The 19,369-nt window shown below is 33.5% G+C and overlaps 1 protein-coding gene across 1 annotated transcript; it reads left to right on the forward strand.

The window, feature by feature from the left end:
* Nucleotides 1–282: 282 nt before the first annotated feature.
* Nucleotides 283–19,149, forward strand: LOC149537082 (uncharacterized). Its single transcript, XM_089806405.1, has 9 exons — nt 283–501; nt 587–718; nt 811–1,031; nt 12,890–13,050; nt 13,161–14,497; nt 16,051–16,593; nt 16,769–17,506; nt 17,821–18,258; nt 18,352–19,149. Exons 1-9 carry the CDS (start codon nt 283–285, stop codon nt 19,087–19,089), a joined length of 4,527 nt encoding a protein of 1,508 aa, XP_089662531.1. The 3' UTR covers nt 19,090–19,149.
* The last annotated feature ends 220 nt before the right edge of the window (nt 19,150–19,369 follow it).

Raw genomic sequence — 19,369 nt, forward strand, 5'->3', positions numbered from 1 at the left:
GACTTGTCGTCACGTGCTTTGACGATTATAATACGTTGGATAGACGTTGGCATTTAAATATAAAATTGAACTACACCATAATAATGCTCCCTCTTCAAACGTTGACCAGCATTACCCTCCTTCAATATTTAGGAGTCTTCTGGTTTTGCTTCATCTGCAGTGGGTACAAGTGCTTTGTTCTGCATTCTTCCACTCCATTTCCTACAACTTCTTCTTTTCCCATTCATTCATTTGTTCATTAATGGTCTGAGCGCAGAGATCAAATTTGCTCATAACCTAATTATGGGTAACTCTTGCGCGTGCTGTAACCCTCCGTCTTCTAATAATAACAACCCTAAAACTGATCTTGTGGATCGATCATCCCCTCCTCCTCCTCCTCCTCCCCCCACTTCCCTTGAGACGGTCATTAAATCAATCAAACAATCCATCCGCAATGAAACCCCAACTCACAATATTGAGTTACTTATCAAGTTTGTTGACAGCATGCTCCTGAAACTGAAGGTGATTACCCTTCACTTCTCAACCACCGTTCTCCGCTATCAGTTAATGTTGACTTAATTAGCTGTGCGTGTTCTTGTTTTTGCAGGCCCCTTCAGAATTACAAGAGGCATCAACCTCCTCTTCCGCTATTCCACTTGAATCTGTGGCTTGGGGAACCAGAGCTGCCTCTGACATCATAGCCACCATTTCAAAAGAAGCCAATGAGTTAGAGAATTCGGTAAGGCGCTTACCATTGGTTTGTGTTGGTTATGGAGTTTCAGTCCTGTGAAACTAGGGTAATTGAATTATATTACTTTGTTTATGTTTCAGGATGCGACGAAAGAATTAGGAAGAGTGGCTTTAAAAGCCATAAAATTGGTGGGAGAGTCTCACTGGATATTCCTGGGATTGTCTATGGCCGCATACGCCCTGGAGAGATGCGTAACGGTGAGTGCTAATGTGACAGAGTGCAACGAGCTATTGGAGAAAATAGTTCATCTGGCAAAAGATGTGAAGAAGCTGGGAGAAACAACTCCTCACGACATTGGAAGGTAGCAAGAGCATTTGTAAGACCAAAGGGAAGTACCAAAAATTCAAAATGTCCATAATGGCATCCGAAAGCTATTTTGGGAACATCTTCTTTTCTCATTCTAATTTGATGATATCCTGATCTTAGATCAATTTTTGAGAAATATCGTGCATCATGTAATTCATCCATTAATTCATCAATCCTTGGGATCAGATACATGTTTTTAATTATTTTCTTATTTAGGGCTCTATAGTCGATGCACATCCTCATTGTTGCATCTTTCTTTTTGACGAGAACCACTAAAGAAGCGAATGGGCTGTAGCTTGGTTGGATGTGTCCCATTTCCAATAATTTTTTGATAGTTTTTTCAATCTCTTCTTTATATTTATGGGGATGCTTGTAAGGGGTGGTTATAACTGGTTTAGTTCCTTCTTTTAATTCAATAGAATGTTCAAATCCCCTTTTGGGGGGGTAAGCCTGGAGGGATTTCTTCAAAGACCTTTTGGTGTTTTTCTAGAATGGGACGTATATCGATATGTATTTTATGTGTAATATTGGGTGATTTATCAAGAACTAAACATTCAGCTATCCATTCTCCTTGATTATGTCCGAGGATGCATTCAATCCTATTACAAGATACAATTTTGGAAGACCCCTCTGGTAATCCTTTTAATACTCTATATTTCCCCTCATGTTTGAAGCATACCTCCAAATTAGTATTATCAATGGTGAAGTGACCTAGTGAGTCAATCCAAGGCATTCCCAGAATAATATCATTCTATAATTTCACCACAAAGAAATCTGCTTTAATGGTGTGGTTATTCAGAGAAATTTCTAGTTGTGGAATGATCTCCATGCACTGATCCATGGTTTCGTTGCCCATTACTACTTTGAAGCTTTTGAATTTTTGAGTTTTCAGCCTTCTTTTTGATATGAGGTGGAATGGTCTTTGCTAATGAAATTATGAGATGCCTCGGAATCAAATAGTGTGATCACTCTTTTTCCTTTTAACATTCCCTTGATGTGGAATGGTCTATTTCCTCCTTCTTGGGTGACTACTGCTAGTGTTCCATGCTCATTCTCATTCTTCTTTCATCTTTTGTTTGGCCCTTCATCACTACTCCCTTCTTCTATCCTATGAAGTTTTCCTTTCTTACATCGGTGGTCTAGTGCCCAGGGTTCTTTACATTTGAAACATAACCCCCTTTCTGATAATTCCTCTCTTTTCCTTGACATTGATGCCTTGGATTCCAAGGTTCTTTACAAAAATAGCATGGCTTTTTCCTACTTTCTTTCCTTTGTCCTTCATTCTTTTTTTGATTTTTTGAGGTATAAGATTGGGACCTTTCTTTTGACACATTTGATTCTACCTTTCGAGCCTTTTGAATGGCTTCTTCTATTGTTTGTGGCTCCAAGGGGTTTACTATATTTTAATAGAATCTTTTAGACCCTCAATGAAAAGGTAAGTAAGTCTTTGTTGGGATATGTCAGGGACCATAACTGAAAGTCTTTGAAACTCACTTTCATATTCTTCAACTATTCCATGCTGTCTTAGATGAGCTAGTTCCTTAAAATACCATTCGCGTTCAATTTGATCAAAATGTTTAATGAGTTTTTGAGAGAATTATTGGTATGAGGTTGCATGTTGATGGCCTAGGGAAAGAAGACCATTGTGCCACCATTCATGAGCTATCCCTTCTAAATGCAGAATGGAAAATTGAAGGGCATCTTCTTCAGTCATCGGACTAAGTGTAAAGTAGGAGTTTAGTTTTTGGAGCCAGGCATGGGCTGTCATTTTTCTTGATCCATCAAAGTTGGGCAATACCACTTTGTTCACTTTGTGTTTCAAATCTTTGTTAATACATCTCCCTATATTTCTTGAGGCTTCATGCTTTTGGCCCTTAAAAAATTTTGCAAATGTTATAATTTCCCTAATTTCAGGTTCAAGGTTTGCATAGGCTCTGGCATTTTCAACTGTACTATTACTGGGTTGATCTAGTCATTCTTCTTCTCTAGGTATTTCTTCTCTTGGCAAGAAGGGAGGTCTTGGAATTTAGGAAGATGATGATTCAGTATTGACCGGTTCATTTGAATTGATATTCTTTGCATGGGATGAGTTATTTTTTATAGAGTTTCCCATATTTTGTAAAGCATTTAGAAGGGCTTGGTTGGATTTCTCTATTTGATTTAATATAGTTTGATTAGTTTGATTGTTTTGTTCCATATATGAACTGACTTCATTTGCTAGGTCATTCATTGTGGTTTTATTTGTCCTCCTCTCATAAGTTTGCATAAGTCTTTATTCACAGGATGGCAAGATCGATGCTCTGATACCACTGATATGTTCCCTTGTTTATGGATTGATTTTTTTCCTATTTCCTGATTCTGCACCTGCATGATGGTTAGTATCTTCATGGGTTAGAAATTAAAGAAACATTTATTAAAACAAATAACTTAAAGCTCGAATCTAATTATTTCCTTCTTAAAGATGGGTTGTGATCTGATACTCAGTTTCTGGGGGAGTTTTAGCTATTTGTGACTAATTCTCCACTAAGTATCGTCATTTACACAAGATCCCTCTTTAAGCCTTATGGATGTTCATTACCGAAACATCCATCCTTCCTAGAAGCTTTCGCCATCTAGGCCTTATGGATAACCCTTATGGTGTATCCATCCTTTCATATGCATATGGATTAATCCTTTCAGTATACTAACCTTTCAAAGATGTTCAATCTTTTCCTTGCTTTAGTTTAATATTCACTATTGAATATCTTATTGAAGCCCTTAAGAGATATTTAATCCTCTATCTTAATTTCCAAGGAAATTATAATGAACTCATTTGCCCTTTTCTGCTGATAGAAGCAAGAGTTTGGAGTATTGATCTTTTATAGTAGGGTCTTCCTTTTTGTCTCCTGGAAAGACTTACTTTTGACTTAAGATGCTTTTTGTCTCTATATCTGTGTTTTTTCTTTACATTTGTATATAAAGTAATGATATATGTTTGTTTTGTAGATGTTGTACTGGACCTAAGTTGGATAGATTGCCGATACTAAGAACCTTTGTATGTATTCTATTCCTTTATTGCAATGTTACTTGTAAGCCCTTGGTCGTATCATGGTTATTTTCCAACTCCTAGTAATGGTGATTTTCGACTACAACAATAGTGATTACCGTAGTTCTATCTGCACTAGGATATATCGGTGTGGGACATTTGTATGTTGGGCCTAGCAAATGTCGCTTCCTACCAACGTTGTTATCTTTTCACTGTTCTTTTCTTGTAACGTTCCTACCTTTTTTTCCTTCCTATTCCGTGCGATTGGGAGTCTTATATGCTTCCTTGAGCGCATTCAGCAGTTGTGACCTTTGACAGGTTTTTAATTAATCAATTAATCAATTTTAACTTTGTGCTCCTCCCTTAATTGCCTATGTTATGTATTATTTGTTTAATTGTGTTATATTTTGATTTTATTATGTAACAATTATACTGTTGAGTGCTTAATAATTTAATATTTAAATATAAGTACAATTATAAATATAAATATAGATATTTATCTTTTATTTATTATTTTATTATTGAGATTATCCTAGATTATTGATAATCTTGGTCTTGAGATTTTAATAATGATTATGAATTAATTAAAGTCAATAATGATATAATTTTTATTGAAATAATTAATTTTATAAAAGACATAATTTCAGCTTGGAATAATTTTAAAAGAATTGGATTTACTACATTAATAATGAAATATAGTTTTTCATGTAAAGCTTCCTGGCTTAGCAGTGAAGGGTTATCACACTATTTCATCTCTCTAACCCAAAATACACATCCATCTCTACATTCATCCACTTGTTCGTCCGATTATTAGTCCATCTCTACTCACCTTGTATACCTACATTTATCTTTCTTTTCTTGTTTTATCTTGTTAGCTTATGAACAACTACATGAAATCTATATACAAAATATGTACAATTTTTTTGAAATTCATAAATATTTGATTTGATATATTTTAATTTAATTTATTTCAATTATATTACTGACATGTACACAAACATTTTTTTTCTGCAACACTTCCCTATTTTGTGATATTGCTATTAGGATTTGGCTGTTTGATTTTGAGTCAAACTCATTGACCCATGTTTCATGAGTAGTGATTCAACATGAATCCACCTCTCATGACAATAAATGGAACACTTAGCACTCATTGGATCTAGGCGATGCTCATAGGGGTGAAGCGTCAGGACTTCCCAAGAAGTCACCCATCCTAGTACTACTCATAAAACATGGGTCAATGAGTTTGATTCAAAATCACACAATTAAATCCTAATAGCAATATCACAATTTTACTACTTGCGAAAATTATCTCCTATTTATCACTTCCCTATTTTATCAAAAATAAATTTATATGACAATTTTTTTAATTCCTAGAATATCTAATATGACTTGACAGTATTTCTTATGGTCTAATCTACAAATTTAATTGGACTTAGAGAAAAATTTCCCATAAAACATATGATTTTCTATGATATTTCCTCTTACTTCACATTTCCAAGTTAGAAGATAACATTTAAGCACTAAAGTGTTTATTGAAATGTTTGACACAACTTGCCCTTAGCAAAAGTAATAGGCAACAACTCTTTATGTGAAACTAACGTTGCAAGAAATGAGAAATAGAACAACAACAACACAATAAGAATTGAAAAATTAAAAAGTTGCATATAAGATATCTATCTATCTATATATAATATGGGAACCTTTACATGTTGGACCAGTTTAATTTCTTGTCTCTCATTTATGATTTTGTGATATATACAGACAAAACCACAGGCTCTATGTATATTGAAGCTATTTTTCAATTCACACCACTGATATACTACACACACTATGTAGTAGGAGGGATAAATTTATGCGTTATTGATGTAATTGAATCTCTACAACTAATGTGCCCAACTCACTGTGATAAAATCTCCTGATATTGATATGATATTCTAGTGATTGCCTATATTGGTTTTACCCGTTTCTCTTGATTGCTAAACAACCTATACTAGTCTTCACCAGTCTGTAGTAGTCGACTTATGAATTTACCAAGCACCTATCAAGACTGATAAATATTTTTTCTTAGCTTTATTAGTGGTAAATAGTTTATCTATCAATCCTTGTGAAGAGGAAGCAATGCGATGTTGACTATCATCAAGGTGCGTTGACCCAGTGATATCAAATCTTGATTTTGTAGCCTTTTGATAAATACAAAATCAAGTTTCTTAGAGTTAATTGTGCACGTCCCTAATATTGGGCTATTTCAAACAACACTTCCAGTGCTTGTTCAATGAATGTCAGTGTTATAGACTCCCCAACTTCAATAATGTCTCTCCTCGATAATGCCAAAATCATTACTTTATGTAAGCATGGAGGAAGCTTTTGACAATTTGTGAGATATAACGGTTGTAATTTTTACATCAATATTAACGTTATATCCAATATGTGTATATTGGATTAATAATATGTTTGATTATGCAAGAATAAATAGATTTGATCATAATATGTTTGATTATGCATCTCATAATCATGCAAACTACAATTGGAACTTCTAAATTATGCATAGCATAACAAATAAATATCTAATGATTAATAACTATTAACTCTCCAAAGAACTGTACAAAAACTATACATGGCACTATATGTGCAACTTCCTATGCATGAAGACAAATTTAGTTTGAATGCAGAAGTTAACTAGTAGATTAACTTGATGGTAGAAATGAGAGTGGAGCAATAGTTCCACATTGACTACTCTGCATGTACAAACTGATAGCCTGAGTGCTAAATGACAAGAAAACTGAGCATGTAAACCAATGATGAACTCCAGTAAAGGGGGTAGAACTATGACTCGAGCATCAATTCCTACATACTCCCCCTTGATGTCGAGACTCACAATTTGATCTCTAGGCACTCAAACATGACTCATGCAACTTCTCATCACTAGAGTCTTATAGACTCACATGGTACTTCTAGTAGAAGTCAACTATCATTTTACTAATTTCTCTCTTTCATGAGAGATCACATGGGTCAATCTTCCCATCCTTTCTCTAATAAAGAGAAGACACATGACACTTCTATGTGCCACTAAAAATGAGTAGTCGTCAACTACTTCACTTAAACTTTGGAACCTATATCCACCACTGTCACTTTTGACATTCAAGCTTTGAGGTTTGTACAACCTTTTCAACATCTTTGTAACCTTCTGCCAACATGATCCATTGATCCATCCCTAATCAATCTGCATATAACCTTTTGTAAATTTTCCTTCATGATATCTATTCCAACAAGTCTTATCATTTTGACTCTTCAACCCACAAATCCTACAAGGGTGAAGATCCCAATATTTATCTACTAGATGTCATTCCCTATGACAATGGGAACAATGCACTCTTTCAGCCAATTTTTCTAAACTTTTCATACTAACAACACTAGATCTATCTCACTTACCAAATCCAAGGCCTTCCAGTTTTGGCCTTGAAATGGGTTAAAATGAGCTCCTTCATGCCTTGCCCATGTTTTCCTAATAGGCTTCCTTTGAATCCTATTTTTGCATAATATTCAAACTAATATTATTTTTAAAACATCTATTGTTATCATCATGACAATTTTCATCTATACATGTAGAAGTCTTCATACCTTCATCTTCATCCTCCTTACCTAGAGAAGCTTTGTCTATATAATCTATATTAAATGGACATAAATCATGTGTATCACATGCAACATCAAAAACAATTTTCAATATATCATCATCTCTTTCTTAAACCTTTACCTTTTTACCCAAATATCCATCCCTCTTCTTGATTTCCTCAAAGAGTATTAGTTTTTCTTTCAACTCATAATTTTCCTTTCTACACCTTTTCAGGATTTTTAGTTTGACATAATTATTCATCTCTCTCCTTTTCAAACCTTTTCAAACTCTCCACCGATTCTAAATTACAATTTTCTAATTTTCTCAATTCTTCATTCAAAATATCTTTTTCACAAATCATAATTTCATTTTCTTTCTTTACTTTTTTTTCCTTTCTTCCCCATTGAAACAAATAATTTTTTCATATAAGTAATTTACCTCTGTTGGTGAGCAATATTCATACCTAAAATATTTCTTGAACCAAATCTGGAAGGCATCAATTGTCTTCTATGATGAACTTTCTTTGAATTCTTTTTTAATTTTCTCTTACACGCCTTTTCCCAAATCACATATTGGAAATTTATTTTTTAGGCTCTCATCTTCATCAAAAAATTCCAGCCTTGGTAATCTCATGAACAATCTTCCCACTCTTAGCATCTTCATCTGCTCTAATAATATCCTACCCTAGATCTTTCCATATAACTCTGATACCAATTGTAAAATATAAAAGAGGGGACAAAAATAGAGCAGCACATTCATACAATAAAACACAGAATTTGACACTAAAAAAACTAATATTTTATTTATATCTTTGAATACATATTTCCTCCAAGATGAGGTCTTTACACAATGGTTTCTATGTTACACTTTCTATTATACATTTTAATAAAACAATAATATGAGATTATATCTCTAAAAAGTAGCTGACTCTATTTTTTTACATCTCATGCATTCAACATGCATCTCATAATCATGCAAACTACAATTAGAACTTCTAAATAATGCATAGCATAATAAATAAATGCCTAAGGATTAATAACTATTAACTCTCCAAAGAACTGTACTAAAACTACACATGGCACTATATGTACTAGCTAACTGGCAGATTAACTTAATGGTAGAACTGGGAGTGGAGTAGCAATTCCATGTTGACTGGTCTACATGTACAATCTGATAGTCTAAGTTCTAAATTACAATATAGACTAGCTAAAATATAGACTAGCTAACTGGCAGATTAACTTAATGGTAGAACTGGGAGTGGAGTAGCAATTCCATGTTGACTGGTCTACATGTACAATCTGATAGTCTAAGTTCTAAATTACAATCAAACCGGTCCATGTAAACCAATGATGAACTCTAGTAAAGGTAGTAGAATTGTGACTCAAGGATTATTCCCACAAGATTTATATGGTTGTACATTTGATGTAGAGAAATTTACACCCTTAAATTGGCAAAAAATAGGCAGAAACCTTGTAGAAAGGAAATGCCTACCGCGTAACTATTGAAAAAATGAAGTTTGAAAAAAGTAATTCAACTTTGATTATTTAACACTTTCATCTAAGAATCTAAATTTTGTATGTAATGTTTAAGTGATCCTTCCATATCCTTAGAATCACTATGGTTGTTTCTACTAGACCATATGCCCATTCTTTACTACTATTAATATCAAAAACCTTAGAAATGGTGGACAATAGTGCCTTCCACTCACATAGAGAGATTCTACCTACCTAAACAAAGATTTAAAAAGCAAGAACTAAGAGGAGTAGTTTCAATTTGAAATGTTTACAAGAATTTGAAGAAAATTTGATTGAAATTGTTGTGCATAGAGTTAAAATATTTTATAATATAATTATTAAAATCAGACATGCATATGTTGGGTGATGTGAGACGCTCCCCTACCCATGGGTGGTTAATTATGTGGTGTTCCATGTTCACTAAAAGTCATGGCTTTTGGTGCAATAGCAAAGGGGCCCAAAAATTGGTATCAGAGCTTGGTTTTGGCCTGGTCATGGGTTCAAATCTTCCCGGTGCCTTCCCGACCCGCGTAAGCACCTGGTATGCGTGTCAAGGGGGAGATTGTTGGGTGATGCAACGTGCCCTTGCCCACAAGTGGTTAATTATAAGGTGTTCCATGTTCACTAAAAGTCATGGCTTTTGGTGCAATGGCAAATGGGCCCAAAAATTTGAGGGAAAAAACCCAGCCTCCAAAAGCATCCATCACTATATATTATTCAGCAAAAAATACCATTGCCATACAACCATGGAAGCCTTCATGGCCATAGCCACAACTGAGCAAACTATGTGAACAAGCATGAATCGACACATCCCATGCCATGCTTCCAACCTTCACAAATGCTCCCTTGGCTAACCTGTCAAGCCTTGTCCCGCTTGACTCTTGCATTTCTCACTCTTACTCTCTCTCTACAACAACTACCCTTGTGGCTGCTTATATAGTAGCAAGTCCCACAAAACCACCAAGTGGTATTACATAAACCATGTGCTACCTAACCCACTGACCCCACATTTAATATTGGGCATTTAATTCTTTTCTCCAATATTAAATAGTTACATGAAATATTTTCACAATGTTACAATACAACTCATCAAGAATATTTCATGAGAATCTTTACATGTTGCACGTCCATCTAGGCACAACATTACATAATAAAATAAAATAATGAAATAACAATATTATGCAATGTGTGCAACACCCATTATCTCAACAACATATTCATAGAAATATTTTATTATATAAATGAACACTCATTATAATTAAGAATGAGATTATAATTTTTATTAATATTTTTGTCTCCATAATGCTTTAAATTGTATCAAAGGTTAGAAGGTGTCAATTTATTTATTTAAAAAAAAAAAACTTAAAATAGGAGTTCAAAAATATCTTTTAAAACTAAAGAAAGCAGGATGTAGAGATAAATCGTTTGAATATTTTTATTGTGAATATAAAATATTTTTTATCATAATCATTTTCATATAATAAATTTTATTAAAATATTTGTATTGATAGAATCATAACTAGTACTTATTTTATTTTTAATCTTTCAATATAAGACTTATTAGATCATTTATACCACACAATTTCTTTTCAAATATAACCTATTTTAACTATATATTCAAAATTCATATTTTATAATCATTTGCATCTCACTATAAATATTTATATTTCTAGTATATTTTATTATTTTATTTCTTCTATAATAACATTCATAATCAACATACATACATACATATAGCTTTAGATAAGATACTATAAAAATAAACAAATAAAAATATATTCATACTATGATAATTCAATTTTAATTGGTATTAAAACGATAAATCTACATTTTTATTAATCTAGTACTACAAATAAACACAAAAATGAAAATGAATTTGAACTAAAGTGGTGAAATTGAATGTTTAAATCTATAAATAGTGAATTTGTAGTTGTGTTGAAGGGTAGAAAACTAAAAATTATTAGAAGAAGAAAAAAAACATGGGCACATAACTATGGCTTGATCTAAAATTGCAAATGGGTTGAGTTTGAAATCGTGTACATGTTAGGTGTCTATATTACAACCTAATTTTATAGAATATGGGTTGAGTTACTGCATTGATGCTAATTTTATAGAATATGGATGATACTAATCTTTTTGAATTGAGTTACTACATTGATGGGAACATGTAGTTAACTAAGGCATAAGAGGTCTCTAATCTTAGGTTTTGTATATAATTCAAACTAACTTTGTTCATATTTCTACCTGTAGAGTGTTAATATTTGATCTTGATGGTGAGAATTCCAAATCAAAGTATTGGTGTGTCATGTAGAAATTACATGTAAACCTAGTTTTGGTGCAATGATATTGTACACAATGATGGATTTAAAAGGCCCAAGTGTTTTGAAAAGAATAAAAAGGAGAAATTATTTGGTTGTTAGAGTGAACCATGGGATGATCTTGTAATGTGACATGATCATGGGATGAATTAAGAAAAATAAATACTTGGACTAAAATATAGTTATATGTATAACTGTTACATGTAATTACTATTTAAAAATAATAGGATAAATTTATAGAACTTGGTAGTTTAATAAGTTTATACTCCCTTTACCTTCAAAAATATAGATTGTAAGCATTAATACAAATAGGTCATCAAATAAGTTCTAGCTATATATTGCAAAGTGTGATGCACATATAGAATATTGATAATGGATGGGATAGTGAGAAATGAAAAACTAACAAGTTTATTATCTACTCTATAAATACGATTCTATTAGAAATGGAATAATAGAAAAGAAAGTTTTATGTACAAAGTAATTAGCTATAAAAGATTGACTCAATGAATATGAGTAATATGAAGAAGTGTGTAGATATGCATAAAATAAAAGAATATAAATGCATAACAAAATAGATATTATAAATCATTAAATAATTTATCAGTATATAATTATATTGAAACATTATTTCATAATTAATATAAATTTAATCAAAAAGGAAACAGGAATATTGTATCATTACACACATTTTTGATATGTTGTAGAAAAAGAGTCTAGAAATATTTCATAATAAAGAATAAAAAATCTAGAAAAAGACAAGATAAATATCAAAGGTAGACTTTAAATAAATAATAATAATAAACTTATTCCTTGTTAATAAATTCTATTTTATTCATGACAATACAGTCATGAGAGAAAATGTATTCATTAATGAATTTTTTTTTAAAGCTAAAGAAGATTGATGGAAGAATTTAGTATTACTATCGTCCTGTGTAAGCTATATTTTGAATTTTAGTCATGAAGGTCTTCTCATATAAATCTCATCTATCTCTTTCAATGTAGACTGAATCTTCGAAGTTTATTCCCTCAACTAGTTTTTACTAAGGAAAATGTTTCAAAATGAGGACTTGTTCCTATCCCTTAAACTGGCCTTAACAAGCTTCAATTTAATCACCAATTTCAACAAGGTTGTACCCTGGACATGTGCAGTCCGCCAAAGAGATAGGAGATCTTTAAATTTTTGGATAATATGTCCACATCAATGTAAAGCTGGAAGAAATATTCCTAGTCTTATTTCAGTCCCAACTGAGCAAGATAGAACATGATCTAATCCAAACTAATAAGAGAAGAGAAGTTAATGCAATCATAACCTTAGAATATTTCTAACCATATTTTGCATGAAGATGAGAAATAGCAATAATGGATTATATTGGATGATTTTGATAGGTACTGGCTTGCTACCGCAATCCAAGCTCAACTTGAGAAGACTGGTAAGAGTATTCAAGATATTACATCTTCTCTCACTCTCTCCACCGTTGCAGACATTAAAAGGCAACTTACTCGGCGTATAGAGCAATCTCCTCAGAAGCTTCTCGACTTCAAGCCAGGTGCGCATTTGTCCACATGCACCATTAGTAGCCTCCATTTGTATTGGAAGGTGTTTGTATTTGTTATCATGTTATCCTCTTATTGTCTTTCCTGTTTAAAATATATGCAGAGGGTATAGAGGAGAGAGTAGCACAAGTGAAAGAAATGGTGGATTTGGAAGGCAGTGAAGCAGTTGCAGCGCTTATATTATGGGGTTTTGGAGGCGTTGGGAAGAGTGTTTTGGCATCCACAGTCATTCAAGAGTTGGACTGCGTTTCCAAAGGTTTTATATTTTGTATGGTGATAATTGACGACAAAATGGCAGACAAGACATCTCACATCCTCAAGCTACAAAAAGATATAATTAATGATTTTGGAGGAGGCAAAGTGGATTTGCGAAATGCAAAGGAAGGGCGACAACAAGTGCAGCGAGTTGTGGAAAACAAACGGTGTTTATTGTTTATTGACAACGTGGTTGACTCTTCTTACATCAAAGATCTTTTGCCATCAGAATTTCTGCAAGAAGAGATAACGGATTGCTCAGAGGAAGAGAAAACTAGTTCAGTGGAGGTATCAAAAGAGGCGAGGTTAAGGATTGTTATAACGTCTCGACAAAATGATATAAAACATTTGCTAAGAATAAAAAAACTGTGTGACTACCACGTAGATCCCATGTCTTATCCTGCGGCCAGAGTCATCCTGCGCAAAACAATTTTAGATGAAAGCCAACTCAAAGGGGACTTCGATGAAGAGGGGCGTATAAATGCCGTTGCTGAAGCATGCAAAGGTGTCCCGCTGCTTTTGTCTGTTTTTGGAAATCACTTGAGGGGTGAAAGGCGTCAGAATGCTTACGAGGAAGTCCTGAATGCCCTTACGGAGGGAGACATTGATAGATTTGATGATGAAGGCAACCTGAGCGAAAAGCTTATGTTTGTGTATGATAAAATGAGAGATCAAGAAGCTAAAGAAGCATTTCTTGATATTTGTACATATTTTCATGGTTGGCCATGGGAAGAGGTTGGTTTTATTGTGGATTCAAGTAAGCTTGAAGTTCTCCAGAAGAGAGGATTAGTAAAGAAAGATGAGGCAGGGAATGTGATTGTTCATGACATCCTTCGGTTGATGGGAAGTAAAGCGGCAAAAGAAACTAGAATTACAAATTATAAGGAATTTTTGGCTGTGGTGGAAGATGAATATAAGCTGAAAAATGTGAAAGGCGTAACCCTTCTGGACAATTCCTGTTTAGCTTATATTGAATCTACGCATTTAAATACCATGCGACATTCTTTGAGGGTCCTCAGGCTTGGAGATTGGGTGGTAATAAACGGCCTCTGCGATGGAGGTTTCACAAATCTCAGATATCTCTATAAGGGTGACGTCGCTGGTTTTCCGTTTACAGATGCCTCCAAAATGGAGAAGCTCACACGTTTCCACACTAAATCGAAGACGTGCATTGATTTACGTCAGGTAAGCGTGCAATTTAAAGCTGTGTCATCATTTAAGTTTTATTGTTTATTCCATAATCTAAGAGCTTTCGAAAGTGCTATCTGCCGTTTACGAATAGCGGAAGCTCCAGAATTTGCTATTTTATTAGTATTAATGGTTTAATTTAGTATTTTCGAATTTGTTTTCTAGGCTGGATTTCTGGAAGAATGATTTTTTATTCAATTTATAGAATATTTAAAGATTTAATTATTCATGTTTAGACAATATGATGGAACTTGAAAGTTTTGAATAACAGTCAAGTTATTACTGGAAGGGTCTAAATTGGCCGGTCAATTCTAATTGGAAACTTTTTATAATATTTTGAAGTTGTAATTTAGTGTAGATAAGGGCATAAGAAAAATAAAATAACTCAATCTTAAATTCAAGAGTCAAACACAAGATTATATCATTTCTCATTTTAGTATTCATTTTAATATAAATATATAATACACCATGCTCTGCCAAATATAATATATGATTACATTTCAAATAATACACTTTCACGATACATAATCTCAATTATGATCACAAACAGATGTGAAGTGCAATACATAAAAACCATACAATGTTGACAATCAAAGTTTTTCAGCAAGAATCTTATTCATTCAAGCACAACACAATTGACTGTTGTTTACAGTACATTTGCAGTCTATTTACACGCAACTAATATATACAGAAAATTTAAAGAGTCTATATTTTACATCGAAAACGGAAGAATACGAACTTCATGCTAAATATTTTTGATATCGTCCTATCAAATATGATTTTACAGCTACCCTTCGAAATTTTAATTCTCTGAATCTTCAATGCTGACAGCTTCCTCCGTCTCTAATTTCCATAACACTACAAGATCCAGGTTGCGAGGAGCTTGCAACGCTTCCACTTGAATATCTGAAAAAATTGAAAATATTTGGTGTGAGTGCAAGCAAGTCAGTAAAGCTTCCGGAAGGGTTCAAGCTTCCCGCATCTCTAGAATGGCTGAGCTTAAACAACTGCACAGAGCTGCCAGAATCGTTCAGCCACTTCTCAATATTGAGTTTCTTAATCTGAGCAAAAGTGATTTCCAATCTTTGCCTGAAGGATTCGGACGACTTGCCAGATTGAAAAGGTTGTATATGAACTATTGTCCCCGACTCAAATCTCTCTCAGAAGGATTCGGCTCCCTATGTTCATTGACTACTCTGAGTGTAAAGGAATGCGGCTGTTTAGAAAATTTACCTACTGACTTTGGAAGGTTGACTGCACTGCAAAAGCTCTGGATGGGAAAATGCGAGGGTTTGACGACACTGTCTGAAGACTTTGGCGGCTTATCTTCTCTTGAATACTTGGATATAACGGGATGTATCAGCTTAAAGCGACTCCCAGAAAGTTTTTCAAAGCTTTTCATAAAATCCCTTATTCTGGAATCGTTGCTTAGTTTAGAAGAACTTCCACAAAGTATTGGAGACATGTCATCTCTTACTCGCCTCATACTAGAATCTTGCAACTCGTTAATTACTCTTCCCAATAGCCTTGTGAAATTGAAAATGTTACAGTATTTGAAAATAAGTAACTGCGTCAAGCTTGCTGCTCTTCCCAAGGCCTTTGCCAAGCTAAGTTCCTTAACGTACTTGATTGTGGAAGATTGCCCTGTTCTGGAGGAGTTGCCTGATGGATTTGAAGCACTTCCCGTGTTGAAAATACTCGTGCTGAGAAGATGCAGAAATTTAGTCAATCTTTCACCGGGACTCGGCAAGCTCACCTGCTTAGAACAGCTGTATATTGACAGCTTGCCCTTGTCGAGTCTTCCGAAAGGATTCGGCAATTTGAAAAGATTATGGAAATTATCTATATACAACGGATTCAAATTGGAAACACTGGCGGATGATATTGAAAATTTGGTCACATTGAGGACACTGCAATTGAGCTTATGTCCTATATTGGATGGGACAACTATGGAAAACATAGTGAAATTGCAAAATTGTTCTTACGTATCTATTGATTTGAGTGCTAAATTGATTCAATGGTGGGAAGGAATGCAGAACAAGGAAAAATATCCTATGTTGATTTTCACGAGCAGAAAGGATCCTTCCACTAAGGTGTGTATAAAGTCCATTACGATGAAAGAGCGGTTTACCTTTTTCAATTCTTATCATTCTAGTGTTTTCTTTTATATTAAAAATTTATCGGTTCTGGTCTAGAAATATGTGGCTTGGCAAAGAGCTGAAATTTACATTCTTTTAATTCGCGTAATGCTGTTTTGTTTTGGTTCAGGATGTGGATTGGCAAAGGACTGCAAGAGCGGCCTTGTTCCATCTAAATTGTAAAGAGTTGAGTGCCACCGGTGATGAACTGATAGATTGCTCTTCCATAGCCATTAACATGGACACAACTGTTGCAGTCATATCACTCCCTCTTCATTTGCAATCCCATCATGAACATCATTTGAAAAATATGTGCGAGTTGGCAAAGAAAAGATCAAGGACATATTGTTCAGGGCAGTATCAGATTATAATTTGTGTCAGAGGAGCTGAACTGGATGAGCAGAGACCGAGTGCAGAGGAAGAGGAAGAGATGATCAGAAAAGCTCTCAAGCGGCTGCCACAACGATCGTGTGCGATTCCTGTTGCTGACATCAGACTCCGCTTTTTAGTAAAGGACGTCTTCTTTTGGTCTAATTCGGTAGAAAGCGAGCTTGTGTGTTTCATGGCGGATGTGCGGGTGCAGGGTAAGATATCATCATTTCAGGATTGCCAAACAATTGGAGAAGATGAGATTTCAGAAAAGCTGAAGCAAAACTTTCAGAAGTCCAAAAGTGAGGAGGGAGGAAAGAAGACTGCTGACGAGCTCCAAGAATGTTTAAAACTTCTTTGCAACGACGAAGAAGAACAGAGTGAGGGTGAGACGTCCGTCCTATCCCCAGTTCCGAGTGAAGTCAGCATGTTTAAGATGTTGGCACAAGCATTGAAGAAAAAAGACATTCATTTCTTCATTGATTGCAACATGAACAAGGTACGTTTGATTATTGTTGCTTAAATTAACAAATCCAATAAGTCGAAGGTTTTATGGTTTAGAAGGAATAAGATTTGATAATTATGTTAGATTTTACTCTTCACTTTATAATTATTAATTAAAATATTTGTTTTATATTTTTAAAGGTTAAACATATATGAGGTTCAAAATGTATAATTTCATATTATTATATAAATATACATAATAATTTAAATTTTTTATTGATTAAAAATTATGTGGTTTTAAAGTAAATTAAATTAGTGTTTAACATTTTAAATTATATAAATAGATTTAATCTATGTAATTCAATGCAAGTTCAAATAGATCAATTAGAAGGAAAAGATATATGTCTCTTTATATGTGACTTGAAGACTTTAGAACATAAAAAAATACCACAAATCTACAAGGATCTTCAAAGTTTTGATTTTCAAGGAGTGTGGATTCCTATATCAAGCAATGAAAAGAATGGAATTGGCACTTACATAAGGACATGTAGCTACATGTCTCTAGTAGCTCTTCTATGTCCTCTCAAAATTTATGACAACAATGAAATTACTCCACATTTCATTCTTCTCAACAAGGAAGGGAAAATAATTAGTAGAGGTCCATTATCACTTTTGATGTCATGGGACATAAAAGCACATTCATTTATGGAATTTGAAGTGACAAAAATCATTTCCAAGATGGATGACAAATCAGCACTAGAATATCTTCTAGAAGACATGGATATTCTAGATCATGAAGGGAATAAAGTAAGCTATCATCTACCGTTTATTAGTTTATTAGTTTTTAAATCTAACCATTTCAAATTGCATAAATCTCACACTTCTTTCGTCTATATGCAGGTGGAGAAACAAATATTTTATAAGAAACCTATCTTTTTGTATGTTGAACCTCTTGTGTACAAGCTCAAAATGAAGTGTGAGTTTGACCAATTAGCACAACTGCATGAATATTTCAAAATTCTATATATAGGACACCACTCTATCACAAAAGAAATAGATATGGAAGCATCAAAAAAGGTCTATGAAGGTTTAATATACAAAATGCAATGGTTTAAACTTTCATTTTGGGATATGGTGAAGTTTTGGGATAGGTGCAAGTTCTTATCAACTAATTTTTCACAGAAAATAAACTTTTCTTTCACACTTACAAAGCTTGGGAAGCAATTATATGTTGAGAAAAGATGGTTAGTTTTCTTGGATGATGATGGAATCATTACTGGAAGTGGAAAAGAGGTGATGGATATTATGTGTCAATCAATTGAGGAAAATATAGATCGCATAGAAATTATGATGAAGCATGAATTGATAAAATCTAATTTAGAAAGTGGAATATGTATAGGAGTAGTGCGAACATACTTTAGTGATGAAATATCAAACCACCCTCAACATCCACATCATCCTTTGTCATTAATGATTGCACAAACATCTAGATTTTGTGATGTTTGCTACTCAAATTTCAAGGACGTATACTTGGATCACCAAAGGACATATAGGTGCAAGGGTTGTGATTGGGACTTATGCAAGAATTGTTGGAAGTTGTTTGCTAAAAACAATGTGCAAATAATGTTGGAGTTTTAAAATGTATTCCATATCAAGTTCATGAAGTTGCAATATCTATAATATACTTATTTTTTCCAAGTTTTATTAGATAACCCATGATATTACTTTTAAGAAATTTAGTATAAATTTTGATGTTGTATATTAATGACTTGTTATCTTGGAGTTGAAAATATTTTCCTTATCAAATTCAGAGATTTTTAACCTCTATATTATAACATATTTTCTATCTGACTCTATGAAAGTACCCTTGATATTACCTTGAAAGTTTTAGATGTATATTTTAAGATTTTAATGTTAT

The sequence above is a fragment of the Cupressus sempervirens genome, chromosome 10 (genome assembly GCF_028749045.1).
Source record: "Cupressus sempervirens isolate cs-2001-9-10 chromosome 10, ASM2874904v1, whole genome shotgun sequence".
NCBI classification, from domain to species: Eukaryota; Viridiplantae; Streptophyta; class Pinopsida; order Cupressales; family Cupressaceae; genus Cupressus; species Cupressus sempervirens.

Coding starts and splice junctions, on each gene's coding strand:
- LOC149537082 (XM_089806405.1), top strand. CDS start 283: ATGGGTAACTCTTGCGCGTGCTGTAACCCTCCGTCTTCTAATAATAAC. Junction 1,032..12,889: donor ACTCCTCACGACATTGGAAG/GTAGCAAGAGCA, acceptor TGATTTTGATAG/GTACTGGCTTGCTACCGCAA. Junction 16,594..16,768: donor GAAAGGATCCTTCCACTAAG/GTGTGTATAAAG, acceptor GTTTTGGTTCAG/GATGTGGATTGGCAAAGGAC.